Here is a 15,284-nt window from a genome sequence, read left to right as displayed (position 1 = left end):
CCTCCTAGCTCTAATATTTGTTCTTTCTTATGTTATCCCTCAAGACTTTTTACTACTTTCCTTCTTTAGCTTATTCTTAAAATGAAATCTGTTGGCACTTAACCCATTCCATTACTTGTTATTTTACTGTGGAAATAGCTATTAACTTGTAACTTCTAAAATCTGTAATGAATTTTCTTTTTTGTACAACTTATCTTTCTGCACACACCAAAGGTATTTTGAGCTCACAAGTAATAAAATCACCCCAAGTTTTCTACACTGACATGTTCATTATGAAACAGAAAGCTTCTTGAATTATTGCCACAGCCACTCTTAAACAGCCAATCACCATACAATTTCCCTTCCCCTTGTTTTTTCTTTTTTTGTTTATTTTTTCTTTCTTTTTTTGTTTTTGATTAAAATCCCTTGTAATGGAATTCACTATTAATTTACAAGAAGAGCAAGACTGTTTTTAAAAAGTAATAAGAACCAAATAAATAAAGCCATTTATGGATGAAGTGAAATATTCAACACTAGTCACCGGATCTGACCAATGGTGTACAAAACATTCAATAACATCACAAACAACATTATGATTATACACTCCTCGAAATGGAAAAAAGAACACATTGACACCGGTGTGTCAGACCCACCATACTTGCAACGGACACTGCGAGAGGGCTGTACAAGCAATGATCACACGCACGGCACAGCGGACACACCAGGAACTGCGGTGTTGGCCGTCGAATGGCGCTAGCTGCGCAGCATTTGTGCACCGCCGCTGTCAGTGTCAGCCAGTTTGCCGTGGCATACGGAGCTCCATCGCAGTCTTTAACACTGGTAGCATGCCGCGACAGCGTGGATGTGAACCGTATGTGCAGTTGACGGACTTTGAGCGAGGGCGTATAGTGGGCATGCGGGAGGCTGGGTGGACGTACCGCCGAATCGCTCAACACATGGGGCGTGAGGTCTCCACAGTACATCGATGTTGTCGCCAGTGGTCGGCGGAAGGTGCACGTGCCCGTCGATTTGGGACCGGACCGCAGCGATGCACAGCTGCACGCCAAGACCGTAGGATCCTACGCAGTGCCGTAGGGGACCGCACCACCACTTCCCAGCAAATTAGGGACACTGTTGCTCCTGGGGTATCGGCGAGGATCATTCGCAACCGTCTCCATGAAGCTGGGCTACGGTCCCGCACACCGTTAGGCCGTCTTCCGCTCACGCCCCAACATCGTGCAGCCCGCCTCCAGTGGTGTCGCGACAGGCGTGAATAGATGGACGAATGGAGACGTGTCGTCTTCAGCAATGAGAGTCGCTTCTGCCTTGGTGCCAATGATGGTCGTATGCATGTTTGGCGCCGTGCAGGTGAGCACCACAATCAGGACTGCATACGACCGAGGCACACAGGGCCAACACCCGGCATCATGGTGTGCGGAGCGATCTCCTACACTGGCCGTACACCTCTGGTGATCGTCGAGGGGACACTGAATAGTGCACGGTACATCCAAACCGTCATCAAACCCATCGTTCTACCATTCCTAGACCGGCAAGGGAACTTACTGTTCCAACAGGACAATGCACGTCCGCATGTATCCCGTGCCACCCAACGTGCTCTAGAAGGTGTAAGTCAACTACCCTGGCCAGCAAGATCTCCGGATCTGTCCCCCATTGAGCATGTTTGGGACTGCATGAAGCGTCGTCTCACGCGGTCTGTACGTCCAGCACGAACGCTGGTCCAACTGAGGCGCCAGGTGGAAATGGCATGGCAAGCCGTTCCACAGGACTACATCCAGCATCTCTACGATCGTCTCCATGGGAGAATAGCAGCCTGCATTGCTGCGAAAAGTGGATATACACTGTACTAGTGCCAACATTGTGCATGCTCTGTTGCCTGTGTCTATGTGCCTGTGGTTCTGTCAGTGTGATCATGTGATGTATCTGACCCCAGGAATGTGTCAATAAAGTTTCCCCTTCCTGGGATAATGAATTCACGGTGTTCTTATTTCAATTTCCAGGAGTGTATATGGGCTAAGCTTCAGATTAGATTGTCACCACAACCAAGTCTTCTGCTCTCACATTCATTGCTTTTGCCAACTCATTAAATCTCACCTTCCAACTTAATCTACAACTTGGGCTGAACTAAAGCTCAGTCTGTGTCACTACAACTAGGTTTCTTGCTTTCTCATTTGTTGGTTTTGCTAACTAACGACCGAACTTTGAGAATAAGCACCAAAAACGTAACATCACAGGAGCAATTACATTACATCGCTGGTCAAAACCAACAACTATAACTGAACATCCCTCTTGACAACCCCCCCCCCCCCCCCATTACGGCTTTTAAAAATGTTTGTTCTGTAGCATTTCAACAATTTTAAACCATTGCACACAGGCTTATGACCACACCAAAATGAGAAAACAGGTAAATTGCGCACTATACCAATTTTCCAATGTCCGGAAGTGACAATTTATAGCATCAGCGCAAATGTGGAAGCACAAGTTTCACAGAAAACAAAACAATATAATACTAAATCAGTAGGCTGACATGGTAAATACACCCGAAAATGTAGTTTACCCTCTCTTCCTCTTCATAGTGTGGTATATCTGGATACGTGTAAATCTTTACATCATCTGGAGCAAGAATTGCAGCATGTGCAGCAGTACTTTTCCCATCAATCTCACGTGCATGTTTTATTATATCAACCTTCACCGGCAACTGTAAAATGCATTTGATTAGTGCTTTGAAGAAATAACTAATGCATTTTGAATCAGTAACTGTAATAACATTATAATTATTATTATATTGTTATACATTTTTTGGATTACTGTAAAAAATTAAATCTGTTGCATTACCAATTATTTTCATAGAAAGTAACTATAATACATTCCTGCCTGTTGTTACACTGTCACAACTCAGTCATTAATGGCTACACATGAATTCATTTCAAGATGTTAGAACCGTATACTTCGTATGTTATGAAATAAACTTCAGTTTTTAAAATAAATTTTTACATTGCAGGAAGTTACTATTTGAATCGTATGAGAAAGCTCTCCACAGGCATAGCGCAAAATTCTACTCAAATAGTTTTCAAGTAGGCCTATAGTCACAAATGTGAGCTGATGATCGAAGCATCACAGCATCAACACATGCGACTCTGGGGCTCTCCTTGTGAAATGACTAAAATGACATTTGAATCATCTAAGAATCATGTCTTGTGATGTACTCTCTACTTAAACACAAGGTTGGAGGAAGAAAACATTTTCAGAGCAGAATTCACAAAAATTTTCCCTACAAAACATTTTTGTTCTTTATTTAAAAATTAATTTACCCATGTTAGGCCTAGTGGTAGTTGAGTTCTGTGTCAGTGGCTTAAATAACTTGTAAAAATATAGCAACTATCCACTTTTTCCAGACCTTTATTTATGCCTAGATGTGTTATGGGCTTTCACCTATCTTCAATTGGTGTTATATATATTCGTCAATACAATGCTTTTATTGGTTGCAATTTGAATGCTGCAGCTGCCTTCTATTCTATAACTTCTAGCTTAATTTTGTATTTATGGATACAGCACTTAAGACTTTTATCCTAACTGGTGAATCGATGCAGAGTATCAATCACTTACCAACACAGGCAACAAAAATGGTGTACTGATGAAGATATAAATACTTCACAACAAGTGAAGATGGGTATAAGGGCAAAATGTCTTGGGATGAATAAAATTCTATGAAAAGTGGCCAGCTGCTCTGTATCTCCACAAAACTGCTTATATGTTGGTGATTATTAGCACTTAAGTTCTTAGCTGTGAATATTTATCTATGAATAGCTGGTGTACTGTATCCAAGGTACAATTTTTTTCTAAGCAGGACCGCTGATTTTCTATTCAGTTTCTTTCACATATTCTTGTATATACACAACTTCCTGGTGTAGGTAGCAACATAAATAGCAGTAGAGTTTAATGTGATGATCAGTGGAAGTGATGGGCTAATACGTATAACCTGCTGTGAACACTGTTAAGTAGTTTAAAGTGTTACTGAAGATGTAATTTGATAATAAAATAAGATATTTATAGTCAGCTACATGACACATGATAGTCACTAAATGTAATAACCCTGAAAAATGTTTGGCTTGAAAAATACCACTAGACACAAGTTAAGCAGCAGCCTACAAACTGGACACACTTTTGGATTTGTGTCTAGAGAATTATATAATTTCCAATTGAATCAACAAAATGGATGCCACAGAAGAAATCGTTTAGTATTAAAGTAGTTACTCATTTTTATGCGCTTTCGCAACAATCTCTCGCCAATAAATGATAATTAAACAATTAAAATGACTAGGCCTACGCTAAAAATGTGCGAAGATTTATGGAAATCTCCAATCCGATTCATTTACGGAATCAGGCAGTATGGTAAATTATAACACCACTGCTCATCGCTGTAATTATTTAATGGTGTGATAATCTGCTCACCTTTACCTTAGGAATGCGAGATTGTAACTCATCAACCGCAATATAACATGTGTAACAAAAATATTTTCTGGACTTCCCGCACTTACTACAGCTGCTTCGCTCATCGATATCGTCCAAAATCATCCAGTTACCTATTTTCATACCTTCGAAAGGATCATCGTCCGGGGCAGGGTGAAACTTCGGATTCATTTTCGTTTCTGAATGTATACGGAATGGTAACAGGTTTGTGTTGGGGGTTCTACAATTACACTTCAATCAGCTGACAAATAAGGACGACAACACGAATGCTAAACCTACTGTACAACCGCAAATACATTAACTATAGAAACTATCGCTCACACCTATACACAACAACATATCACCATCTCTGGATATTCGATCAAGGAATTTAGCAATAGAAGGCAGAATTTTCCCTGCGATAATATTTTAACTAATTAATTTTTTTATTGCATTGGCTTCTAGAATACAGACTTTTTAGCCATTATAATTTAAATCTATTGATACATTTACAAATAGCAAGGTAACATTTGTTCCTCGGTATTTATATATGTCTTCAGATAGAGGTTGATATAAAGACACAATTGATAGCTAACCATTTAGTTGTTAATTTATTTGTTTAGTTAAGTTCAATGGTCACAATTCCGTTTAAATTTTATGTTTACTTTAGCTATAAATCCGGTATTTTCCCAGACACGTTAAAATATGCCATTCTCAGGCCTCTTCGAAAAGGCGGACACCACAGATGTCAATAATTATCAGCCAGTATCGTTCCTTACAGTATTTTCAAAAATCTTCGAGAAACTAATGTACTCAAAAGTGATTAGAGGTATCAACAGTAATGGGATACTTAATAAATCACAGTTCGGATTTCAAAAATGCTGTTCCACTGAGACAGCAATATACAATTTCACTGTTCACATAATAGAGTCTTTAAATAGTAAAATGTCACCAATAGGAATTTTCCGTGACCTCTCCAAAGCCTTTGATTGTGTGTACCATGACATTGTGTTACATAAATTACAATTCTGTGGTATAAATGGAATAACATGTGAGTAGTTTAAGTAATACCTACAAAACAGGAAACCAGAAGTTTCTTTATATGGGTCAAATGATGTTGTATACGTGGAAGAACCCTGGAGATACTAAAAAGGTATCAAATAGATTATATAATGGTAAGACAGAGATTTAGGAACCAGGTTTTAAGTTGTAAGACATTTCCAGAGGCAGATGTGGACTCGGACCACAATCTATTGGTTATGACCTGTAGATTAAAGCTGAAGAAACTGCAAAAATGTGGGAAATTAAGGAGATGGGACCTGGATAAACTGAAAGAACCAGAGGTTGTACAGAGTTTCGGGGAGAGCATAAGTTGGCAATTGACAGGAATAGGGGAAAGAAATATAGTAGAAGAAGAATGGGTAGCTCTGAGGAATGAAGTAGTGAAGGCAGCAGAGGATAAAGTAGGTAAAAAGACGAGGGCTGCTAGAAATCCTTGGGTAACAGAAGAAATATTGAATGTAATTGATGAAAGGAGAAAATATAAAAATGCAGTAAATGAAGCAGGCAAAAAGGAATACAGACGTCTCAAAAATGAGATCGACAGGAAGTGCAAAATGGCTAAACAGGGATGGCTAGAGGACAAATGTAAGGATGTAGAAGCTTATCTCACTAGGGGTAAGATAGATACTGCCTACAGGAAAATTAAAGAGACCTTTGGAGAGAAGAGAACCATGTGTATGAATATCAAGAGCTCAGATGGCAACCCAGTTCTAAGCAAAGAAGGGGAGGCAGAAAGGTGGAAGGAGTATATAGAAGGTTTATACAAGGGTGATGTACTTGAGGACAATATTATGGAAATGGAAGAGGATGTAGATGAAGACGAAATGGGAGATACGATACTGCGTGAAGAGTTTGACAGAGCACTGAAAGATCTGTGTCGAAACAAGGCCCCCGGAGTAGACAGCATTCCATTAGAACTACTGACGGCCTTGGGAGAGCCAGTCATGACAAAACTCTACCAGCTGGTGAGCAAGATGTATGAGACAGGCGAAATACCCTCAGACTTCAAGAAGAATATAATAATTCCAATCCCAAAGAAAGCAGGTGTTGACAGATGTGAAAATTACCGAACTATCAGTTTAATAAGTCACAGCTGCAAAATACTAACGCGAATTCTTTACAGACGAATGGAAAAACTGGTAGATGCGCACCTCGGGGAGGATCAGGTTGGATTCCGTCGAAATGTTGGAACACGTGAGGCAATACTGACCTTACGACTTATCTTAGAAGAAAGATTAAGAAAAGGCAAACCTATGTTTCTAGCATTTGTAGACTTAGAGAAAGCTTTTGACAATGTTGACTGGAATACTCTTTTTCAGATTCTAAAGGTGGCAGAGGTAAAATACAGGGAGCGAAAGACTATTTACAATTTGTACAGAAACCAGATGGCAGTCATAAGAGTCGAGGGGCATGAAAGGGAAGCAGTGGTTGGGAAAGGAGTGAGACAGGGTTGTAGCCTATCCCCAATGTTATTCAATCTGTATATTGAGCAAGCAGTAAAGGAAACAAAAGAAAAATTTGGAGTAGGTATTAAAATTCATGGAGAAGAAGTAAAAAGTTTGAGGTTCGCCGATGACATTGTAATTCTGTCAGAGACGGCAAAGGACTTGGAAGAGCAGTTGAACGGAATGGACAGTGTCTTGAAAGGAGGATATAAGATGAACATCAACAAAAGCAAAACGAGGATAATGGAATGTAGACAAATTAAATCAGGTGATGCTGAGGGAATTAGATTAGGAAATGAGACACTTAAAGTAGTAAAGGAGTTTTGCTATTTAGGAAGTAAAATAACTGATGATGGTCGAAGTAGAGAGGATATGATATCTAGACTGGCAATGGCAAGGAAAGCGTTTCTGAAGAAGAGACATTTGTTAACATCGAATATAGATTTATGTATTAGGAAGTCGTTTCTGAAAGTATTTGTTAGGAGTGTAGCCATGTATGGAAGTGAAAGATGGACGATAACTAGTTTGGACAAGAAGAGAATAGAAGCTTTCGAAATGTGGTGCTACAGAAGAATACTGAAGATAAGGTGGATAGATCACGTAACTAATGAGGAGGTATTGAATAGGATTGGGGAGAAGAGAAGTTTGTGGCACAACTTGACTAGAAGAAGGGATCGGTTGGTAGGACATGTTTTGAGGCATCAAGGGATCACAAATTTAGCGTTGGAGGGCAGCGTGTAGGGTAAAAATCGTAGAGGGAGACCGAGAGATGAGTACACTAAGCAGATTCAGAAGGATGTAGGTTGCAGTAAGTACTGGAAGATGAAGCAGCTTGCACAGGATAGGATAGCGTGGAGAGCTGCATCAAACCAGTCTCAGGACTGAAGACAACAACAACAACAACAACAACGATTTAAATACGTTTGCCGCTTCATCTAACTGGGGTGAAATTACATTAGGTTTTCCACTGGGTTCAATCATGAGTCCCCATCCGTTCTTGATATATGTGAACAACCTCCCTTCTTATCTGAAACAAGAAGCTGAACTGACACTGTTTGCTGATGATACAAGCATCACTATTAATCAAGTAAAAGAAACTCCCATTGAAAATTATACAAATAAGGTGCTTGAAAAAGTCATTAATTGATTTCCTGCAAATGGGCTTGCTCTAAACTTTGAAAAAACACAGAACATCCCATTTTCTGCTGCAAAAAGTACAGTTTGTTCAATAAATATAACACATCAACAGCAGTCAGTGGACAGGTTAGGGCTTACTAAGTTTTTGGGTGTACATATAGACGAAAATCTTAATTGGAAAAATCAGATTTTGGATCTTCTAAAGCAATTAGGTTCATCAACTTTTGCAATCAGAATAATTGCCAATTTTGCGGATATAGAAATTAGTAAGCTAACATACTTTGCATAATTTCACTCCTGATGTCATACAGAATTATATTTTGGGGTAGCTCAACACTTAGGCAGAAAGTATTCACTGCTCAAAAGAAAGTCGTTAGAATAATTGTGGGGTTCATAGTCGCACATCTTGTAGGCATCTTTTTAAAAGATTGAGAATTGTTAGTACAGCCTCACTGTACATTTACTCACTAATGAAATTTGTTCTCAACAACATCTACCAGTTTAAAAACAACAGGGACGTTCATGAGTATAATACCAGACAAAAGAAAGACCTACACTATCCTTTACCCAATCTAACTTTGGCGCAGAAAGGGGTAAAATATAATGCTATAAAAATTTTGACAAACTATTGGATGAAATAAAATGTCTGACAGACAGCAGTAACATCTTCAAAGATAAATTGAAATCACATCTCCTTAACAACTTCTTCTATAGCATAGATGTATTCTTGAAAGGGAATAAATAAATTTATAAATATAGTATATGCATGTTGTGCCATTTAATGGAATGGGGTAAATAATAGAAAATAATAGAAATATTAATGTTTAACACTGTAGTGTAATATATATATATATATATATATATATATATATATATATATATATATATATATATATATATATATATATATATATAATTAGTCGTAAAGCTCCCATGTGGAAGACGCTAAGTAAAGCTGGTTCACTTTCCGTTCTTCTTGGTCTTCTGTTTCTTTTTATTTGCCCACCAGTTTTTCATTGTTTGCGAAAATTTAGTTCTTCTTTCTTCGCTCCATTTTGTTCCGGTTCTCGGTGCTTTTGTCTCTGGTTTAACCTCCCACTTTTCAACTTTTATTCTAAAATTGTTCCTTGCAGCTATTTCTTCTTTAGTAATTTTTGCTAATTCCAAATCTTTTTTAACTTTTTGGATCCATTCTCCTCCATTAACAAGAGAATCTACGTATTTTACAATTTTTTTTGTTAATCTGTGTTCAGGAAGTCTCATTATGTGGCCATAGAATTTAAGGCGTCTTTTCCTCATGTCTATCTCTATGTTAGAATATTCTTCAATTTTTGATGTTTTCTGTAATCTATATCGATTCTCGGTCCATCTTGGTCCCAAAATTTTTCTAATTATTTTTCTTTCTTCTTTCTTTAGATTTTCTAGATCAGTTTTCCTGTTTAGTGCCAGGGTTTCGCTGGCATATAACATTGATGGTTTAATGACTGTATTGTAATGCCTAATTTTTGCATTTAAAGATAAACATTTTTTATTATAGAGGTTTTGCACTAATCCTAAACCTTTACGAGCTTTTTGTATTCTTTCTTGTTGTGCAAATTTTTCCGAGATAATTTCTCCAAGATATTTGAAGTATGGTACTCTGTTGATTGCTCCGTATTTTGTTTGTAATTTGGAAATTTCTAAATTTGTTCTGGTAAACACTGTCTTTTCAAATGATATCTATAGGCCGACTTTTTCTGCACATTCTTTTAGAATTTCTACCTGTTTTATAGCCATCTCACTAGAATCTGCCATTATTGCGAGATCGTCTGCAAAGGCTAAGTAGGGGATTCTTAGGTTATGTTTCTTGGTTCCTAATGAAATTGGTTTCCAGCACTTTTCTTCGTCAAGTTTCTTCTCCCATTCTTCCATGACTCTATCCAGAACTACATTGAACAACAAAGGCGACAACCCATCACCCTGTCTAACCCCAGTTTTTATTTCAAATGGTCTTGAAAGTTTTCCCATAAATTTCACTTTGGATTTTGTATTTGTTAACGTCTGTTGAATGATTTTCTGTATTTTCCGATCCAATCCTTTTTCCGCAAGAATCCTAAATAGTGTGGGTCTGTGGATTGAGTCATATGCCTTATTGAAGTCGACAAAGACATACACTGTAGGCTTGCCTCGCATCTTCCTTATCCTTGTGATTAATTTTAGGTTTAAAATTTGCTCTGGGCATGATCTGTTTGGCCTGAACCCAGCTTGGAAATCTGAGATTTTGGGTTCTAGCATTTCTTGTGCTCTTTCAAGAATACAAGCCGATAAAATCTTATATGTGACAGGAAGTAGAGAAATTCCTCTGTAATTATTTACATCATGTTTATCCCCTTTTTTGTGTAATGGATGTATTAAGGCACACTTCCAATCTTCTGGGATTTCTTCGGTGACCCATATATTTTGAATAATTCCTACTAGCTCCTTTCTTGAATTAGGCCCTAGATTTTTGAGAAGTTCAGCTACAATTCCATCCTCCCCGGAGGCTTTGTTATTTTTTAGTTTCTTTATGTGTTTAATAATTTCTTCTTCTGTTGGCGGTGAGGAATCTTTTTGCTGCGCGGCTTTGGTGTTGGATATTGGGAGGGTTTCTGTTGGTTCTGGACAGTTTAGCAGTTTTTCAAAATATTCGGCTAATACTTCACAGTTTTCTTCATCGCTTAGTGCTAAATTCCCATCTGGTTTTCGGTAGCAAACATTTTGAGGGTTATAACCTTTAATTTGGTTTGCGAAAGTTTTGTAGAATCCATGTGTATTATAGTTTTTAAAATCTGTGTCTATTGATTCTAATTGTTGGATTACATATTTTCTCTTCTCTTGTCTGATAATTTTATTCGAAAGCTTTCGTGTTTCTAGAAAGTTCTGGTGATTCCCCTCATTCTTATTTGAGCTATATTTCTCGAAGGCTTTTTTGCGTAATTCAATGGCATTTTCACATTTTATATTCCACCACGGATGTTTGGGTTTCTTCTGTAATGGTAATTTTTGTTTGGCTATTTCTGTAATTTTTGTCTTGAATTTTTCCCAGTTGTTTGCAGGAGAATTTTTCCATGTTTCTATTGTTTCTGATTCTGTTAGTTTCTGTAGATTAAATTTTGGTACTACCGGTGGTGTTTGCGGTGTTTTTCGTCTTGGAGTGAATTGTACTCGAACCCTGGTGAGGTAGTGATCAGAGTCGATATTTGTGCCTTTCTTAACTTGGATATCTCTGATCTCTTTTTGGAAGTCATAAGAGATGGCTACATGGTCAATCTGAAATTCTCCAAGTTGGTTTATAGGGGATCTCTAGGTTTTTTGTTTGCTACATTTCTTGTTGAAGGAGGTTGAGCTGATTTTCATGTTGAACTGTTGGCAGAGTTGGATTAGTCTCATACCGTTTTTGTTGGTCAATCTGTGTGCTGGATATAAGCCAACTGTCTTCCTAAATTTTTTTCTTTGCCAATCTGTGCATTGAAATCTCCAAGAAGTACTTTGACGTCGTTTCTTGGTATTTTAGAGATTTCAAGTTCTAATCGTTCCCAGAATTTGTATACAGCTTCTCGGTTCTTCTTATTTTCAATGTTGCACGGTGCATGGACATTAATTAGGGTGTAGTTTTTATTCTTATTTTTAAACCTAAGAAGCATTAGTCTGTTGTTAATGGTTCTTACAGACTTTATAGATTTAACGGCGGATTTTTCAACAATAAAGGCCATACCAAGTATGTTCGCCCCTCTACCAATTTTCCTATTAGTTCCACTTTTGAAGATTCTGAAGCCATTGTAATCAGTGGTTTGATCATCGGGGAACCTTGTCTCTTGTACTGCTAGGATTTGGATTTTCAGTTTCTTTAATTCTTCTGTTACAATATGTAATTTTCCTGGTTGTTTCAGTGTCTGTATGTTTATTGTTCCAATGTAATTTTTCTTCTTGTTTTTGTTTTTGGGAAGTTTTCCAGAGTGCTCCGACTCACTCATAAATCGTGTAGGCCCGGTCTCCCCAGAATCCGAATGACCGGTTGCCACCTTTTTTCTAGGTGGGTAGATTTTACCACCTGGGGTAATTTTGTTATTACATACACGAACCATGATTTTACTTGTAATTCATAGTTGGTCTGGCATGTGCCAGTTGATAGTATCAAGGTTGTGGAGCCTTGAAACATGAGTCAGCCGCCACTAACATGTGGAACAGTCGCTGTTGGTCACCGTCACTAACATGTGGAACAGTCGTGCCCTTTGGTACTAGTTTTGGTCCACCCCGGGTATTTTATTTCCCCGGTACCCACCATATCTAGTGAGAATCCCCCTATCCGCCACCTGGGGACGCGCCCAGTAGGAGACTAGTAACTCTCGTAGGATATATGGATATATATATATATATATATATATATATATATATATATATATATATATATAAACAAATCTTGTTTCATATGTACATTTCTTGAGCACTTGACACATTCCACATCATCACAGCTACTGTACTGTGGGTTTGATCAATGGAATACGCAACCAACTAACTATAGTGTCGTAGGTTCTCCTGATTGTGTCTCCAAGAATCAGGATCATGCAAAGCGACTGGCAGTGACCACGTCTTAAGAGCTCCTTCAAAAAGTTGACTCTGCCTTTCTCACAGTGTCTACACTGAAATAAGATGTGATTTAAAGCACCAATTATTTCTTCTTCACACTGATCTTGCGGTGCCTCCGATACCCAGATATTCTGTAAATGGGCAGGGAAAGAGCTATGATTGAGATGTATTCTCACAATGGATGTTACAATTTTCCTTGAATATTGAAATCATCGCTGCCTTTGTATGAACGTCCGTATATGTGCATAGATTTTACCTCTTCTTTGTTGACTTTCATTTCATTCTTCCTGCTACAAAAGAAGCGCTTGTTCTTTTACTGTTAGGAGATATTCGGTGTATGGGAGTTTAATGTGCATAGGTCTTCCACTGCTAGTTGCAACTCTCACTAGTTGATCGACTTTATCACTGTGTAGAATGCCAGAGCTTACCAGTATCGGAAAAATGCTGTACCTTCTGCTTAAAAAAGTGGAACGTATTGTCACTTATCCCATATTTGATTTGCGTGCCTACCATATACCTTTGTAATGTATGTACTGATGGAAGCAAAACATTCTGACAAAACAGCGATGACTGAGTGCTGTAATGTAATAAATGTAGACCAGATAGCTTATTTTCGTCTTACCAATGTGCAGATGGCATGCTAAACTGGCTTAACACAAGTCAATGGCATCTTTTTTAAAAAAAAATATTGGGAACATTTAGTCTTCGAAATTGGTTTGTGCTTCTTCATTTGATCCTTCTGATACAGTTTCTGCTTGTTCCAGACATTGCCCCATAACAGTTTTGCACGAAGTCTAGCGATCTGCACATTTTGATACTCCACACGCTTTTTCTAGGCACAAATAACTACACTTAATTTTACCACTTCATCATCAAAGCAGGTCGGTGTTGACGATTCAGAAGAATCTGTCACTATTATATGGAGAGTTGAACTGGGCTGCTTCTGTGCCATAGCTTGTCTTACAGTTTTAGACGGTTAGTCGAACCTTTGTGGTAGTTTCTTCTTCATCGTCAGTTGAGGTGGCTTATTTGGATAGTCAAACAATGTGGTTAACTGCATTCCACATGAGTTTATTACTGTCTGCATTCATGAACTGATTTTGTTCAACGTGTTGCGGATAAAACTTAGCATTATTATAAAGATAAACAGGTCTTTCTTCATAAGATCTTCTCATCTGCTATTCACTAGCCATTTTCTGCTCCTAAAATGAACCATTAATCATCAATATACATGTAGTTTGCAAGCGAATCCTGACAATACAGTTTAGTAACATGATTGTATGTACCTCTCTGGGTTCTTTAGGAAACCTAAAAAAAGACAGATTTATTGCACTACTCTACGCTCCCATTTGTAAAACCACTGTACAAACCAAATAAACAGCTCCTATTCCCTTTCGCTTTCACTATCGTCCTAATCTTAGCAGTTGAACTTACTGGCCGCTTGGTGCGCTGCCGGCGCAGTAGGCAACAAAACGAGGCCAAGTGTTATGTTAGACTGTGTTTCACACATACAAACGTCCCCCGCCCCGTCACCGCCCCAACGTCATACATACACGTTTGGAATACGTCTCGCTGTTTGTCCCAAGGCCAATTGTAGCGCGTGGTGCCAAGTTTCCTTAGCTTAAAAGTGGTGCATTGTCGATTTACACGACTTTACTAATTTTGGTTGCTACTAGCACCAGCTATCCAGGGTTAAAATTACGTAACACATTTTTCTCCACCCTGTATAATAGCGAAAGTTTACGCTAGAAATATGGAAGTGTCGCCTGGTCTTTGATTCTTTCTTCTTCAGATTCTGGACATAAGAAGGTGCATCTGGCAAGATATTCGGTCCCAATTTCTTGGGCCACCTGTAAATAGTTGAAGATATCCTGCCCATTTTCCTGACAGGTATGATGTTCGTGAAAACTGTCCGTATCTTTCTCTTTTGCAGGAACAATCGACGTTTGTCACAAGAATATTGTGATAAGACCTGTGGTAGTTATATAGGAACATTGGGAGAGTCTCATTTCAGTGTATTTTATTTTGTAGATATTTTCAGTGTTAGTATAGATTGTAGTCATAAAACTGCTGTTTCCTCACATTCCTGTTATTCCCTATTTGAGAGAGCATTTTGCATTTCTTTATCAGTGGATGTTTAATGTTATTCATTGTAAGATATAACGATCACTCTTCTGTGAATATGTAAAGGCATTTCTGATGCTTTCCGAAGAAGAGCTTTAGTGGGAGAAGAATGCATAGCTTTGAGGCAAATGCGTAAGCTTCGGTACTGCACTTTATCTAGCAACGTTAGGTACCTGGTAGCAGCATTGTCATAGAACGTACATTTATAGTCTATGCAGATATGTATCAACTTGTGATATATAGTGAGCAGAATATTGGGGTGAGCTCCCCCAACATACTCTTGTCACCGATCCGAAAATAATTCAGTGATTTTTCCCATGTGACTAACCCAACTCGTTCTGGAATCGAAGAGAACACCAAGAAATCTAGCCTGAGATTTTAGTGATATTTTATGACTAGAGAGTCTTACACTATTCAGGCATCTTGGCCAAGTTGTTCATAAAAGAGAAAAGTACAAATTATTCT

At 38.3% G+C, this 15,284-nt stretch overlaps 1 protein-coding gene across 3 annotated transcripts in view; it reads right to left on the bottom strand.

Annotated features, from left to right (window-relative positions):
• The window catches only part of LOC126335334 (tRNA-uridine aminocarboxypropyltransferase 1), a 40,367-nt gene extending 35,528 nt beyond the window's left edge, over window positions 1-4,839 (bottom strand). The window contains exons 1-2 of one of the 3 annotated variants that reach the window (XM_049998492.1): window positions 4,456-4,839; window positions 2,555-2,695 (exon numbers count right to left, since the gene is read on the bottom strand). In XM_049998492.1, coding sequence (XP_049854449.1) covers window positions 2,555-2,695; window positions 4,456-4,638 — 324 coding nt within the window. In that variant the 5' untranslated portion in view covers window positions 4,639-4,839. Of the gene's footprint in view, window positions 1-2,554; window positions 2,696-4,449 lie in introns of all 3 variants that reach the window. The other 2 variants (XM_049998491.1, XM_049998493.1) reach the window with 2 other exon arrangements.
• Between the last annotated feature and the right edge of the window lie 10,445 nt (window positions 4,840-15,284).

Source organism: Schistocerca gregaria, chromosome 2, assembly GCF_023897955.1.
Source record: "Schistocerca gregaria isolate iqSchGreg1 chromosome 2, iqSchGreg1.2, whole genome shotgun sequence".
NCBI classification, from domain to species: Eukaryota; Metazoa; Arthropoda; class Insecta; order Orthoptera; family Acrididae; genus Schistocerca; species Schistocerca gregaria.
Note: the sequence above shows the minus strand (reverse complement) of the source record. Positions and strands in the feature narration are given on the sequence as shown.